Source organism: Vigna angularis, chromosome 6 (genome assembly GCF_016808095.1).
Source record: "Vigna angularis cultivar LongXiaoDou No.4 chromosome 6, ASM1680809v1, whole genome shotgun sequence".
Lineage (NCBI taxonomy): Eukaryota > Viridiplantae > Streptophyta > Magnoliopsida > Fabales > Fabaceae > Vigna > Vigna angularis.
Window position 1 is genome coordinate 30574425 of NC_068975.1, and position 16206 is coordinate 30590630.

Below are 16206 nucleotides of genomic sequence, written 5' to 3' on the forward strand. Positions count from 1 at the left end.
TCTTTCATTCTAAAATGTTTAACTTATTTAAGTAAATATAAATAATATTTTTCTGTTAGTACTACTATTTTAATTATATATATATGAAACCCAAATAGTTATTTATTATTTTTAGTGTTGAAATGTTTCTGTCATAAACAAGTTCTTTAAACTTAAAAAAAAATAGTGTTTATTGGTTTGATTGTAAAATGTATATTTAAATGAGTTGTTATGAATGAAAATAAGATGGGATCTTAAAAACAAATTTATATTTTATTAGCTGTTCGAAGATTCTTATAAAGTCAAACCTATTAACTTTCATTAATGTTCCACGATAAATTATTTCAACCATGATGATTTATAATTTGTTTTACATAAATATTTTTCTCATTGACTATTAAATTGTTTAGGTAAAAACCTATCTAAACTTTTAATAAGTAAACAAATTTTTAGATGAGTTAACGGAGCCGTTCATATATTTTCCTTAATCGTTTCAAACGAACACATAGAAAGCAAATAAAAAAAGTCTATAACGCATGACACGTGTTTGATTCTTAAATGTAAAGATGGAAAATATTATTTTTTGTTTGATATTTTATTGAGTTCGTTATAACCGATGTTGTCTAAAATAGTGTTAAATTTGTCTCGATTTTGATAAGAAAAATTTGCTTTGATTAAGTATAAAATATATGAATAAATAACTTTTAAGTATTTAAATTGAGTTTAGGAATAGTATGAGTATATATATATACAATTGTTTCATATTTATAATTATTTTCGTGTTTATATTCTCGTCTTTAATTATTAAACACTCATAATGAAATAAATAATCTAACAAACTTATTTTTTTTACCGAGATCTCTTATTCTTAATTTATCATGATAGGTGGTGCTTGTATGTTATGTGAGATAGTGCAACTTTCTCTTTTTAGATAAGAAAAGCAACCTTGCACATGTATTTACATCCATAATTTTTATAATAATAAATATGTAGAGCATCATCAATTAATTACTTCATAAAAACTATATAATTCTCAAATCATCACTTAATCACTTCATAAAAACTATACTCTTAAATCATCTTAGATTTAAATCGAGTTAAATCAAAACAATTAGGTCAAAATTAAATTTGATCTGCAAATTTATTTAAATTGAATCAGTGATAGATAGTTATATTTATACAAAAAAAGTACTAGACAAATGTACATTAATATTTATACATATTATGATTATAAAAAAAAAGTCAAAACAAAATATCGAAAGAGTTTAACTTAATAACTTTGAGAAATCAACATTTTCATATACATTTACGCCATCATATAAATTTTATGACTACAACTTTCTAAAAATCATCGACATTGTTTAGTTTTTCTTATATCAAGATAATAGGCTAAAACACAAAAGTATTTATAAAGTCTTTTGAACATATTAAAAAAGAAAAGAAAAACTAAAAAAACTTTACAAATGCAAAATATAACAATCAAAACATCATAATAGATTAATTGTTGGAAGTCCCAAATTGACTAGAGATAAGACCAATTTATAGTTTATAAATGAATGCAAACCTCATCCTACAAGCCGGTTTTGTGGAGTTTAATTAGGCTTAAAACTCACTTTCTCATATGATATTAAAGTCATGGTTAGAGTCTATCCTAAAAGCAAAAAATCTTATATTATTTAGAATTTCGATATGATCTATGACTCTTTATTAAATGTTGTCATGGAAAAAAAAAAGCCTTGATTGAAAACTTATATAAAAGAGAGAATATTTCACATTTTAAGAAATAGAATTATTTAATAGAAAATAAATTTGTTTTAAAATCATTATAATATTTTCTAAAATATATTTTCATCCTTCTTTAATTTGATTTATTTGTGTTGATGATATAAAAACTCATAATTTTGATTGTATTTTGATGTCACTTTAGAATCTTATACATGGATGCGAATATGACATCACAATTGGGGTTTTTACTTTCCGACAAATCTCCACATTTTGAAACCATTTGATGCCACCCATCAAGGATTTTTCAATATTCACCCATCCTTCTCTTTTGCCTTAAAAAAAAAAAAAATAGTATTTTTACCATTTATGTATAATCAGAATTAAAGTCTGAAAATGTGTAAGTTGACCATAGAGGCAAACACCATGGAATATGTTAAAACCATGTTTAAAATTTGAAGAACATGTTGCATGTCTTTACCATGCTCCTTCAATTGATCAAACATTCAATTGTTGGGCCATTTCGAGCCCATGCCACCGCCAGGTAAAATGTCCAGGTAATTTCTTCAATCTTATCATCTTCTTTCCTTTACTTTATTATCTATTTTTCACCATTCTACCACCTATTTGCTAAATGCTATGTTTGGTGGCCAAAAGAAAGAAACAGAGTACAAGAAAAAAATAATAATAAAAAAGATAAAAATAAAATAATTTTTATAATTGAATAACTAAAACACTTCTTTATTAACAATCGAATTATATATGAACAGTGAATAAATTTGTTTGACTTTAAAATATAAAAAATGTGAAATTAAATTTTTATAAGATTGGAGCTTATAAAAACTAGTTCACAAACTAGTTTCATGACATTCTCGTATATCTCAGTACATTCCAACCAATGAATTATAATTGCTTAGCAAAACAGGTGGTACAGTAAAAATCATACAAAATGTGTTTTGTTTCATGGTTTGATACCAATGTTCAGATTAATTAGCTCTTAGTTATATATATATATATATATATATATATATATATATATATATATATATATATATATATATATATATGTATGTAAACCCTAAAGAGATAAAATAATCATATTACTTATTAATCTTGATTTTTGGAAGCTGACTATTAACCTTGTATATTATCATGTTATCTAAATTATACTAATTTTTTCCAAAGTCACACCAATCAATTACAATGTTAATGAGTTTAGTCATCTTCTAATAATCATAATATTGGTTTGTTTTATAAAACACAAACTATCTTATATAACTGGTAAAATTCATAAAGGAGGCTCTTAAATAAGAAACCAATAACATTAAATTTGAATAAAAAAAAAAGTAAAAGAAAAACCATAAAATTTAAGGTTTCCCAATGGAGCATTTATTTAACCTGTTATAGGAACTTCATGATTAGGGAATCCGGATTATGATGCTGCAAGTATATTCTTTTTTTTTTTTCATAAAGAATATATGAGAATAGGTTAGATTTTTCTCCATAAAGTGCATGACAAAATAAGTAAGAAAACAACCAATTAAAACTTTAAATAGTTAGATTTTTAATTATCTATTATTGTCACCTTTGCAAAAGTCAAATTTAAATCGGTCGGTGGAAAATATACAGATCGAGCAGGCCGGGACCAGTGCAGTGAAGGCTCAGATTTCGTCATGCCTATATCAGCATTCCACAGTTATAAATGAAGACCACGATATCATTAATTTATAAAATATAATTGTGATCACGTTTTAAAAATTATTTTAAAATAATTATAATTATGATTTTATATTTTCTATATTTATCTTTTACAGGCTAATTATTTAATTAAATATTTTTGACAGTAAAACTAAAATAAGTTTTTATGATCACTACTTTAATATATTTTCTTTTAAAACAACAACTCATTCCAGTTTTTTTTTTAATTGTAGTAAAAACTAATTGTACATATTTTTATTTTAAATTGTTTATATTTTACTTAATACAAAGCCACTTAAGTAGTTGTCTACAAAATTAACTGTAGTAAACTAAAAGTATTGAATTGCTTTAATTTAAATATTAGAAAGCAAAATTTGATGGTTTATAACAATTTTATTTAATTTATGAAAAAGTATTTCTGATAAAATAAGAAAGATATTCCCTCCAATTCTTTTTCTTTATTATATTTCAAGTTTTAAGACAATCTTAATCATGCATTACTAGTTATATTCTTACATTTGCAATTAATAAATATAATTTAAATTAAGGAAAAAATAGAGACCATAACAGAAAGTTAGTTTATATTTTTAATAACTGAGCATGAACAACAATTATGATATATTTTATAAAAAGTATTGTAGTCTTGAAAAAGACATCCAACCAAATAATTACAAAAGCAAAGCCAATGGTTAAAACTAATATAAACAGTGGGAAAGAGAGAAAGAGAGAGGTGAATGGCATGGTGGATTGAATCTTGGGTATATCTATCTGTGTAACTATCTACCTGAGTCACTTACTGAACATTAAGTGGAATGACTGCATATAACATCAAACTTTGGTGTGCAGTACTGTATCTGTAACACTCAAGCAATGCAAACACTCTAGATAGTGAGTGAGTGAAGCTAAAGCTACAAAAACTACCAAACAAAAATTACTCTTTTTTCTTCTCTTCTCTCTTCTTCTGGGGTTTTAGTTTTTTTTCATTCTCTCACCAACACACAAAATGGGCCGTGTTGTTTCTGAGGATGCCCTCAAGAAGCTGCAAGCTCTCATGGATCAAGGTTTTACCTTTATCACATCTTCTTTCTTTTTCATCTTTCTCTATTTTGTTTTTCTCTCTCACCCCTTTTTCTTTTCTTTCTTCCTTTTGTTGAATTGTTTCTTTCTAGTTGAGGAGGAGCCACTGCTGAGAACTTTTCAGGTGACCATTTTGGTTACTCATTCCCATATGCTTTGAACATTCTAATATATTTTCTTCTGTTTTTATTTCTTGGATGTCTGTTTGTTCAACATCTGCGAGCTGACCCTGATCTAGCTCTCTCTTTTTTGTGTCTGACCCGTGTAAATTGCTCAATGGATTTTGTTTACTGTGGTCTTTGGAACCCTGAAATTCCGGTGATTGTCTGTGTGTTTCATGGATGCTGTTGACTAATTGGCTCTTCTACATTCCTCCTCCTCTTCTGTTTAAGACTTCTCTCGGATACTGATGATTCAGCTAAAGAAAGGGGGAGGGGGATGAGATCTGATTTCAAGTGTGTAGGTCAATCAATGTTGAACTTCTGTGTTTCTCTTCGAAACTCAATGTTAACTTGGTTGAAGGGGACAATCATTTCTTGTGTTCCACACCTTTTATTGTTAAGTGTGCTGACAAATATGTAATTGGTAATAAGATCTTTCTATTTCTGGATGGCTGCTAATTCAATCAATTGCGTGCGATTATCTACTTATTCTAGTTTGAGTTTGGTGAAATCTGGTGATCTCTTGACAACTTAATGCACCTGCTTAAGGACAAATGTTTGCCACCAGAAAAGCACTCTATCTCTTCTTTTGGAATTTAATTGCTGTTTTTTGCAGAATGTTCATCAAGGATGTGTTACGGAAACCTTAATTCGATTTCTAAAGGCTAGGGAGTGGAACGTTTCCAAGGCACATAAAATGGTAAGACATGTGCAGTGTTGTTTTATTGAATGCTTTGCATATGTGTTTGATGCAAAGATAAACAGGGCTGTCAGAAGGCCCAAATTCTGCTGTATACACATGCTGTTGTGGCATATGGCTCCACCTAAGTGGGTCTCCCTTCACAAATTTCTTATGGTGGAGGGGTCAGAAAAGTCATGTTATAGTGTTGTGGCGGTGCTGTAATGGATATTTTGCAATATTAGTTTATTGTTGGAAATTGACTGTTATCCATTTAACTTAGTTGTAGATGCCTGTATTATTTTTCAGATAATCGAATGTCTAAATTGGAGAGTGCAAAATGAAATTGACAACATATTATCGGTAAGTCTAGTTTATTGTTTAGACGTTTTTTTGGCAGTTCAGATTTTTTAGTTTGGAGTTTTGTCTGTAATTCGGAAATGTTCTCATTGGGGCCCTTTGTGTATTTATTGTCAAAATCTTATTAAAATGTATACTTATTGTACAAGACTGAGTTCTTACATGTTAAGCCTGGATGCTGTTTCATTTTTTCAGAAGCCCATAATTCCTACTGATTTATACCGAGGCATTCGTGATTCACAACTTATAGGTTTGTCAGGTTACTCAAGAGAGGTGCTCTTCAAACACAATCTTATCTCAGTACACATCGTCTTAGTTGTTCTTGATTACATTTTTATTGTCATTAATCAAGATTACCTAACTTGCTTGTTATATCACATCTTCCCAATTTTAATGCTTGTTCTGCCTTCCATACTTTCCAGGGTCTTCCTGTCTTTGCAATTGGTGTTGGGCTTAGCACATTTGACAAAGCATCTGTAAGCATTTTTAGTGGCTACGTTTGGACTTTGGGGCACTATCTATTTCTTCATCTTAAAGGCCTTGTGTTCTTATCTTTTCTAACACTATTTTGCGTGCTTGTATGATTGCAGGTTCATTATTATGTGCAGTCTCATATTCAAATTAACGAATATCGTGATCGTGTAATATTGGTGGGCATTTCACTTTGAAATCTTCAGATTCTTGATTTTTTTATTAACCTGCTAATTTAGCTTCTGCCCTTTTATTTGTTTTGACCTGTATATGCTTGTAGCCTTCTGCATCAAAGAAGCATGGACAGCCTATTACCACATGCATAAAAGTTTTGGATATGACTGGTCTGAAGTTGTCAGCCCTAAATCAGATCAAGGTACTTCTAATTCATACAGCTATCATGTTCAGTAAACTAGAGCATATCTGGAAGTAATGGACTTACTCAAAGTTGCACTCCAAGATTGAGTTTAAATTAAACTATTATTGTTATTACTTTGTGCAGAAATGCACAAAGCAGAAGACTTGTTCAACCTACTGCCTTTGTTTTTAAACATTTTCCTATATTGCTGAGTTGTCTTTCATGCTGATGCAGTTGTTAACAATAATATCATCCATTGATGATCTGAACTACCCTGAGAAAACAAATACTTATTACATTGTAAATGTCCCATACATATTTTCAGCCTGTTGGAAGGTATTCCTTGTGACTTTTGTTTTCTGTATGATATTTTTGTTCATTATATTGGTTTAAGTTATGCACTTAGGGATAATGCTTAACACTTTGCTTTGGCAGGTTGTGAAGCCACTTCTGCAAGAGAGAACAAGAAGAAAAGTGCAAGTCTTGCCGGGTTGTGGGCGAGATGAACTGTTGAAGGTAAAGTGGTTGTTTTTATTTTGTCGTAGAGATACTAAATTGGAAATTTTATCCCCAGATAAGAGACAGTAGTACATGCCTAAGAATGAGAATCTTTTCTGTATTTCTTTCAACAGCATGCATGCTCTTCACTGCTTAAATCTACAAGCATAGAAATTAATTATTCTATGACATATATGCATCTCTGCACTGTTTTTCCATAAAAGGTAGCAGTAGCCAGAACGGAGCAGTTCATTCCTGTGGAAGTGTGTACAATCTTATCGTGAAAATTTCTTTACTTTTCTGTTCAGTCCTTATTAATAAGCTTGTGGAGTAGTTCCTTTTTTTTGTCATAAATAAATGTTTGATAACCTGTTGTCTGTTTTTATATCCTTCAGTGGAAATTAACAAATAAAATTTGCATCTAGATCATGGATTTTGCATCTCTGCCACATTTCTGTAAAAGAGAAGGCTCTGGATCATCGAAACATTCAGATAATGGAAGTGGAAATGAAAGTTGCTATTCCTTGGATCATCCTTTCCATCAGAAGCTCTACAATCACATAAAGGAGCAATCCAGAATCCATGAAGCTGTTGAACCAATCAAGCAGGGATCGTTCCATGTAGATTTTCCTGAACCTCCTGCTGAGAAAGCTGAGATTGTCAAGACTTTAGAGTCTGAGTTACACAAGTTTAAGATCAGCAATGGGAGTTGTGATTGAAGATTGATGAATACTGTTGTCAATGTTGGTCATGTGATCTTTTTCCAGTCCTACTAACCATTTGAAAACTAATATAGTACAAGGGTTCTTCCTCTTCACTACCATCAGGATTCCGCAGTACAAGTTAGCCTTGTTTATGTTAGCTTGAGAAATTTAGGGAGTAGTAGTAAAAATAAAGCGGATCCTAGATTTGCATTATGCCATAAGGCAAGTAAGAAATGTTATTAAATGTGATCTTTCCCATTATGTTTCTTCTAAAGCTAGATATTTGCATTTTTAATCTTCAAATTTCCTTCTCAATTCAAATACATAAAAGTTTGTGTTTGAAGTACTGAACTTGGAGATAAATAGTGTATATTTGTGGAAAAAGAACCTATTCATTTCCATTTTTTTACATAAAATATTATAATGAAAAGACATTCAATTTGTACCTATATGGAGAACAGAAAATTCTTCTAACAACATCTAATGCAATAAGTAGTATCTATCTTAAACTATGTATATCTTTTCTATTAAGTAAGAATAATCAATTATTACAGTGTTATATGTTGAGATACTTTCTTATATTTTTTTTTGGGATGTGAATTATATTATTTATATATAATTAATCAATGCATTGAAAACAGTTTTTTTTCTTAATTGTTCATTTGATTTATTGTCACAGTCACATACTATTCTTATATGATAATTTTCTGTAAACATGTTAAGAGAAACTCAAAAGTAAACACTTCTTAAAAAATAGAAGAAATAAAAAATAAACTTCTTCCTTCCTAAGTTGGATTAACTCATACATTAATTGAAATAAAATTTTATATGAAAACTAATATAAAATAATTTCTATAAATTAATATAGAGAATCGATTATTTTTACCTTATAAAAGTGATTATGATTTTTTCCAAACAAATCTCTTTTATTTTATCATTTTTAAGAAATTCTCCTAAGAATAAGCAGAAGGTAGCTTCAGGAGCCATTTTGAATGACTTCTTGGGAAATACATTCAGGTTAAAAAAATAGAAATAGAATACGAAGTTGATGTCGTATATTAAAGTTGTGCATACTTTTTTGAACTTCTTGTTTTTAATTTGTATATTAGTTATATCAGACAGAAGTCCATTTTATTTTACTTTTTAAATTGTTTTCTCTTAAAAATACTTATTAGGAGAACATCATTGAAGATTATACTTGTTTATAGCTTCTTCACCTCAATTGACACGTTTGTAAACGATGAACACCAAAGAATAGGATCTGAACGTTTTCTCTAAAAATGTAGAACATGAAAAATTTCTGTTCTCAAGGAACTAAAGAAGCCAGGAATTTGACAATAAGCATTCACATTTGCATGGAAGTTGGAAACAGTGATATGACTTTGAAAGCTAAATGATTGATCATGTGGTGCAAGGAGCCTTTCAACTCCCAAGAGAAATTAAGGCACAAAGCCAGTGAATGCTATTGAATACTGATAAGTGTTAGTCCCTTTTGCTGCATAACGGAGGCTGAGATTTTCACTTTTAAATACGCAGAGAGATTGATCTTGGAGAATTTTCTGTGCCTTCAAAGTTTTGTTCTTCTAGACGCCACTTCTTTAGTTCGTTCTCAACTACAACCTTAGCAGAATCTGCCATCTCTGCATTCTTCAGAGCCATGTCTGTCGCAGCTTTTATTTCCTCAATTGCTTTCAGGTTTGCCTCCACCTTTTTGTTCACTTCATTCTTTCTTAAGTTGATTGCTTCCACCTGAGCCATGGATGCTGTTTCCGTTCTGTCAATCAAGTCTTCAGATTCCTTGATTTTCCCACTCAATGCTGCAAACTCATCAACTGTCAACACAATCTTTCCATTAGCATCTAAAACTGAGGCCGTGTCTTGACTGTCGACACTTTCAGACATCATCTTCATCGCCACAATGGCTTTTCGTTCTGCTTCTCTGGCTTCCTCAGCCTGTTTCATATAAAGCTCAAGTTTCTTCTCCAATTCTTTTGCCACAGCTTTGGATTTTTCAGCCTCATGCTTCAGCTCTTGAGTTTTGCTTCTTATTTCTTCTTCTTCCTTTCTTGCAACTTCTGTCTCAAATGAAAGCTGTTTGATCCTCAATTCTACTTTAGCACAGTTTTCAGATTCTTTTTCCACGGCAGAACTTGTCTCTTCTGATCCATTCCGTAGTTTATCAGTTAGGGTAGCAGCATGGGCTTCTGCTGCCTTTTCCTTCTCCTTGAGATCCTCTTGCTCTTTCTTGACTTGTTCTAACTCTGTCCTAATTAAATCCACTAGGTTTCTCAGGGAGGTTTCCTCTTCTAGAACTTCCTGAAGTGTTTTTTTGGCTTCTTCGATCTCCAAAGTTATAACTCTCACTGTATCCATCTCTGAAGCATGTGCCTGTTTCACCTGTTCTTGGAGAACCTGAATCTCTCTACTTGTTTCATGAAGTTTGGCCTCTAGACCCTGTGTTAGTTCCTGGTCACATTCGTTCTTCAAAGCCATCAATTTATTCTGTGCTTCTTCCTTGGCATTTTTGTAGAAACTTACTCGTGCTTCTCTTTCTTCCATGGCCTTTACCTGACCATCTTGGGCTTGTGATGAGGCAACCTTCAAATGTTGAATTTGTTCTTTCATGGTTGCAATTTGGTTTGAGAGTTCTTGGAGCTTTTCTGAGTTCAATTTTGCAGAACGCTGAGCCTCTCCCGCTGTTTGGAATGCAGCCAGTTTTGCCTCCAAAGCTGTGTCAAAATCCTGCCTGATTTTATTGAGTTCTTGCTTGGAGGCATCTAGTTCCTTTACTGTTGTTGTGTACTCTTTTCTTGCATGCTCTAGTTCTTGTTTCCATGCTTCATATCCTATAGCTTTTTGAGATAATGCCTGTTCAAGTTCTTTGGCTTGATTCTTCACAGCTTCAGCAGCCTCTATGGCTGATTGCTTTGATTGTCTGACACTGTTGAGCTTCTTTTCCAATTCCTGAAGTGTTAAATTGGCCTTATCAAGCTCGGAAAGTGCTTTTCCTTTTGTGATCTCAGAACTATCCAGCTTTTTCTTTATTGTGGTTAATTCTCTCTGGGCCAAGAGAAGCTGAGTCTCCTTTTCCAGCACATTCTGCAACTCACAATTGAAAAATATTAACGACATATTCTATTCTTAAAGTCAAACTGGTAATTAACATCCTTAAATTTAAAAAGATATTTTTTTAAGGATAAATTATTCATTTTCAAATAGCAGATGTCCTTGTACTAAATTGCTTTTAAGGAAAAATTATGTTTGATGTTTACCTCTGACGATCTTCTCTTGAAAGAACGTTTGTCCCTTGACACGGCTACTTCACCAAATAAACTAACTGCTGCTCTAACAGATTGAAATGGAGCCCTTGTGTCAATCTCTCCAACCTCTCTTGGAGAATCGGATTCTTTTTCTTGATCTCTCACTCTGAAACTCATTATACGCTTGCAAAAGGTTTCTGCATGCATGCAGCAGATGATACATAGTAAGGAGCAATGTACAGATAAATCTCATTACACGAAACTTTGTAATAACAACGTATTTATATCATTGCACCTCTTACATATAAATTTATGTAATGCTTACCTTAATGTCTGATGTTACAACAAAAGATATAATGAAACAAATATGGAGGCAGAGAGTTCTCCTTGCACTTGATCAGGTAGGACCCAGATAATGAGTTTGGAAAGTGAAGGTGTTGAAACTCAAAGAATGAATTCCTTTTAAGTCCAACTTTTATTTACCTTCCTGATAAGACCGTTGAAAGAAGAAACGCCCTAAAATATGGCTGGTTAAATTTGCTTGGAGTAGAATTGGCTATATATAACTTATATTTTAGAGGGAAGATGGGTTTGTGGTGGTGCTGACAGAAAATGCCAACCCCGCAAAAGGGTTATCCAATACAAAAAATGACCCTTTTCCTTTCTGTATTTGCGGAAAATGAGGAAGATTCAAAAAAGCCATGATGAATATAACATTCCACAGTAAATATGAGTCGGAAAATTTACCAAAGGGTCAACATTTTTCAACTCAGTTCACCATGTTTAGAGGTTGGCAATTCCTTCTTTTAGGGTTCTAAAGGTAGGATATGGCAGAAATTTGCGTATACCTTGCTGATCTGGATCCATTATATATACAACTATAGTAACTATATACGGATTTAGTCATTTGATTGTGATAACTACCCATTTGTTGCTGCAAGCTTGTAACCACAAAGGGTTGAAGAGATTTTTCTCAAACATTTCCTATGCACGTCTAAGTTAAGGAAATAAAATAGTTAGATAGCATAACAAATATCTATAAAATGTTATAATAGAATAAATATAAAATGGTTAAATAAAAAATAAAAAATAAACAAAAAAATACTTTGATTTTGATTTCTGAAACAAATTATAAAACATTAATCAGACAGACCATATTTTTTGCTGGCTGATGCATCTAAATAATGGTGGGAACATTTTTATCATTATAATTTTGCAAACTCCTTTCTTTCCTCTGCTTATAAACCTCATAAAAAAAGTATGTAGTTAGTATACTTTGGAGTGTTAATACGAGGACTTTGCACCTTGGAGAAATGTCAAATAATAAAGAATTCACTTAAAATTACGTTGAAAATGAAAAATTTGTCTTGACTTGAGAAAAAAATGTTAAGTTACTACTATAAGGAAAATGAATTATAATGTAAAGAAAACAGTAAAAGGTTCTCTTGCAAATAACAATGTATTTCAATGAAATGACCTTATTCTTTTTCTTTAAATACATTAATTTAGAAATAACGTAATACAATAAGAACAAATTAAAAACCAAAGAATTGTGATGTTTTAAATTATAAGATAACTTAGATATAAATATGAAGATATATAGTTTAATTAGCTAAACAATGCTTACTCAACAATTTAAATTATAACAATCAAATTTATAGATATTTATCTAAATTTATCAATCAATTGTGATGTTTTACTTTTTCTAAATACTTTATTTTTTTAATATTTTATAAGTATTTTATTTTTAGTCGTGTATATTAGTTTTTAGTTTTAATCTATTCATATTTTTTTTAGTTTTAGTCGTGTATATTTAATATTTTTTTGGTTTGTGAGTAGATTGTATCAATCTTTTAATTCCAAACGTTTGAAGTACATCACTCTATATATTTAATAAGAATTCCATTATTTACTTTAAGGTTTTAAAGAATTTGTGATAGTTCAATTCACCTCTTTCTTCAACTCAACTATTCTTTTTTAACCTAATGCACAAGAAGGACATAAGAACATAATGTTAGAATTGAAGAGTATAAATTTGGATAATAATTTTACTATATTATCAACTTTTGTTTTAAGTAACACCGACCCCTTGAAAATATTCATACTCTTACGATAGGTAATTATTCTTATTTTCAGTGTTAAATAAAGTCATTTAGATTAAATAATAAATATCTAACTTTTCAAAACAATTAAATTTTTGAAAGTTATACTTTAATAATGTGATATGTTGTCAAATATGATTATTATAAGTTAGTAGTGCAACAAAGGTTTTCTATGTTAGTTAAAAAATATTTTTATGTTTGTTATGGAGTTGACGTAAATATAGTTGATATAGAAATTTTTTACTATGTTAATTATGGATCGACATAAAAAAGTTTACATTCTATGCTAGTTGTGTTATAACTAACATAGAAAGTGTGATTTTCTACTTTTGTGTTCTTATTGTTTTTAGACCTCTACACAAATGACAAAGACAGTTTTAGAAGACTAGGAGAAAGCCATATTTACGTCGAGCTTGGAGGAAGAAGCTCTTGACGAGTTCATGGTTAGGCTTCATCATGCCAAAGTAGGCGCAAACATGAAATCTGTTGGTGAACTTGGTGGAGGACATGAAGGAGTTATCGGGGACGTTAAGCTTCTAGACCTTGTTGTCAAGAATATGGTGAAGGAGGCGTCGTTAAGCAATACGAAGACATGTGTGTTGGAGGAGATGAAGGACCCTAATAGCATGTTGGTGCCTATGGTGATGGAGTTGTGGTGACCAATATTAAAAAACTAAAATATTGATTGAGAGAAAGGAAGAGAGAAGGAATGAAGAAAACCCTAAATGAGAAAAAAATCACCCACTTGCCAAATGAGAGAGTTGCGAGAGTGAGAGTGACCTAGGAGAACAAGAGCAAGAGTGAAAGCGAGAGAGTGCAGTGTAGTGAGGAGGAGACGAAGAGGCAAATAGGGTGCATAGGGGATGAGAGTTGAGAGTGAAAAGTGCATTGCAAGAAGACTCGAAGGAAAGAAAGAAATTAAAGATATTATGACCGTGCTTGTGATAACTAACATATAAAGTCTTGTAATTTATTATAAAATTGTCCCACTTCTACTTTTTATGTTAAATCTAGATTTAATCAGCGTACAAGATCTTATATTCTATTATAAAATTGTTACCACTCTCACTTTCAATGTCGCTTCTAAATATAATTGATATAAAAATTTTATACTTTATTACAAAATTGTTACTATTTCAACTTTTTATTCTTATTCTAGTGATAAACTATATAGAAAGTCTTATCATATTTACAAATTTGTTACTATTACATTTATTATGATGGAAAAATTATAACCTTTAAGTGAATGTTAGATTGTATATATAATTGCATATATACTTATGTTTGTTTGTGGTTGTTGCATTCATTGGTTTGATGGTGAAACTATTGAGTTTATGGAAGTTTGTAGATATATATACATAGGACACTTCACTCTTTGATTATGACAACTATGACATGAAATATACTTTTGGTAGTTACAATTTACCAATATTTTCTTTTATAATTCTTTTGGCTAAAAGGATGCAATGAACATCCGTAGCTAGATCACTTTGGTTGTCAAAGTGATTTTTCTAGGACGTCAATAATTTTTTAAGAAGAAAATTATAAAAAAAATGAGTGAAGTTAGATAATAACATATATATATATATATATATATATATATATATATATATATCAAATAAATATTTATATAAGAAGTAAAACAAATAAGTTTTTTTATATTTTGATTTCAATACAAAATTAAAGAAATCACAAAAACATTAGGGACGGTATGGTGCATCCAAATAAGTTGTCTGTTTTATTTGTCAAATTGTAAACCTCAAAAAATTATGTCGATATAATCAACTAAATAAACTCTAAACTATTAATCTACTCTGTTCCATTTATTTCTCTTACATAGTTTTTAACATATCAATAGAAAAAGTGAAAGGATCTTTCCTGGAAGCTGCAATGTAAAGTGACAGTTTTGACTGTTTCAGAGTTTATCCATTCAATCAAAGCAAAAGTGAGGAGCACCATTTTCGCTTTGAATATAGGATTTTTAGAGTAAATTAACGTGTATGATTATTTTCCAATAGCACGACTTCATATAGACTAGAATGGAAAATAACAAAGTTATGTTGTTTTTAAATCATTAACGATAACATCCTTCACATCTTTGAAAGACATCAGAAATATTATTTTGTTTTTTATTCTTACTCTTTGAACAACGTTATTCATAGGTTATTTTTTTTGTTTCTATTGTTTTTGTTCGTTAGCACTTGGAACAACATTCACAATCTGATATGAATAGCTTAATTGTCAAACATTAAAAAGGAACCAACAAATTATTTGTTAAAAATTAGGCAATGATGAAAATCATAGTAATATTTTAAAGAACCATTAGCAGTTTGGATATTTTTTTATACCCGAAAATTATGAATCTCAAAAACTATAAACTTTATAAATAAATATATTCTTGATAATGAATATATAGTTATTAAGTATAGCAAATTAAATACTAGTGGGTAAGTTTAAGTACTGTTTTTAAAAGAAAATCATTTATTTTGGTTAATTATATATATATATATATATATATATATATATATATATATATATATATATGGTAAGATATCTGCATCGAGCGACTGGCAACCCAGACGACCACTAAGAATAAACAAGTCACATATGATCACTCCCGAGCGATCGTCAACCTGCTAGACAGAACTATTGTCATATCATATGCTCGTCATTGTCGCTCCTAACATCAATCGTCCAACGATCGTATGTTGGTTAAACCAAACAGTCAACATCATCTCACAGGGTCACGTCAACCCAGTCAAAGGTAAGGATCAACATACGTTCGGTCAGCTTTAGTCAGACTGGATCAATTAATCCAGATAAACTAAAGAATAAGTGGTTAGAAATATCTGGCCATGATGTCGCAAATCACGAAACCAACTAACCCAATATCCAACACGACCAAGCGGTTGTGTTTTCCAAGCAGTTGAGTTCTCCAACCAACCGGATTTTTAGGTAAATGGTTTATCTTACTGTTAGATTAAATATGAAAAACCAGAAGGAAAAAATGTACGTTTTTCTGATGATAGAGAGAGAAAGGAGAAAAGATTATTTCTTTCGTTATTGAACTAAAAAAGTTCTGTCATTCCCTTTTTCTGACTTAAGCGTCGGAGTGCCTTCGCAGGTACCCACTCCAT

The 16206-nt window shown here is 30.6% G+C and overlaps 2 protein-coding genes across 2 annotated transcripts; one reads left to right on the plus strand and one right to left on the minus strand.

Moving 5' to 3' along the window:
• Positions 1-4154: 4154 nt before the first annotated feature.
• On the plus strand, positions 4155-8002 carry LOC108341035 (phosphatidylinositol/phosphatidylcholine transfer protein SFH9). The gene is made up of 11 exons (XM_017578640.2): positions 4155-4460; positions 4569-4600; positions 5254-5337; positions 5626-5679; positions 5872-5949; positions 6099-6152; positions 6267-6326; positions 6428-6523; positions 6740-6841; positions 6941-7021; positions 7429-8002. Exons 1-11 carry the CDS (start codon positions 4403-4405, stop codon positions 7720-7722), a joined length of 993 nt encoding a protein of 330 aa, XP_017434129.1. The 5' UTR covers positions 4155-4402; the 3' UTR covers positions 7723-8002.
• A 1229-nt stretch (positions 8003-9231) lies between these two features.
• Positions 9232-11144, minus strand: LOC108341604 (WEB family protein At1g12150). The gene is made up of 2 exons (XM_017579267.1): positions 10980-11144; positions 9232-10806 (listed from the first exon to the last, which is right to left on the minus strand). The coding sequence occupies exons 1-2, from the start codon at positions 11142-11144 to the stop codon at positions 9232-9234; spliced, it is 1740 nt and encodes a 579-aa protein (XP_017434756.1).
• Positions 11145-16206: the final 5062 nt, after the last annotated feature.

Bases quoted from the DNA above. Each gene is read 5' to 3' on its own strand.
- LOC108341604 (XM_017579267.1), bottom strand. From the start codon at position 11,144: ATGAGTTTCAGAGTGAGAGATCAAGAAAAAGAATCCGATTCTCCAAGA. The intron at 10,807-10,979 runs GTAAACATCAAA...TGTGAGTTGCAG, and splicing joins TCAAGAGAAGATCGTCAGAG to AATGTGCTGGAAAAGGAGAC.
- LOC108341035 (XM_017578640.2), top strand. From the start codon at position 4,403: ATGGGCCGTGTTGTTTCTGAGGATGCCCTCAAGAAGCTGCAAGCTCTC. The intron at 4,601-5,253 runs GTGACCATTTTG...TGTTTTTTGCAG, and splicing joins CACTGCTGAGAACTTTTCAG to AATGTTCATCAAGGATGTGT. The intron at 7,022-7,428 runs GTAAAGTGGTTG...ATTTGCATCTAG, and splicing joins GGCGAGATGAACTGTTGAAG to ATCATGGATTTTGCATCTCT.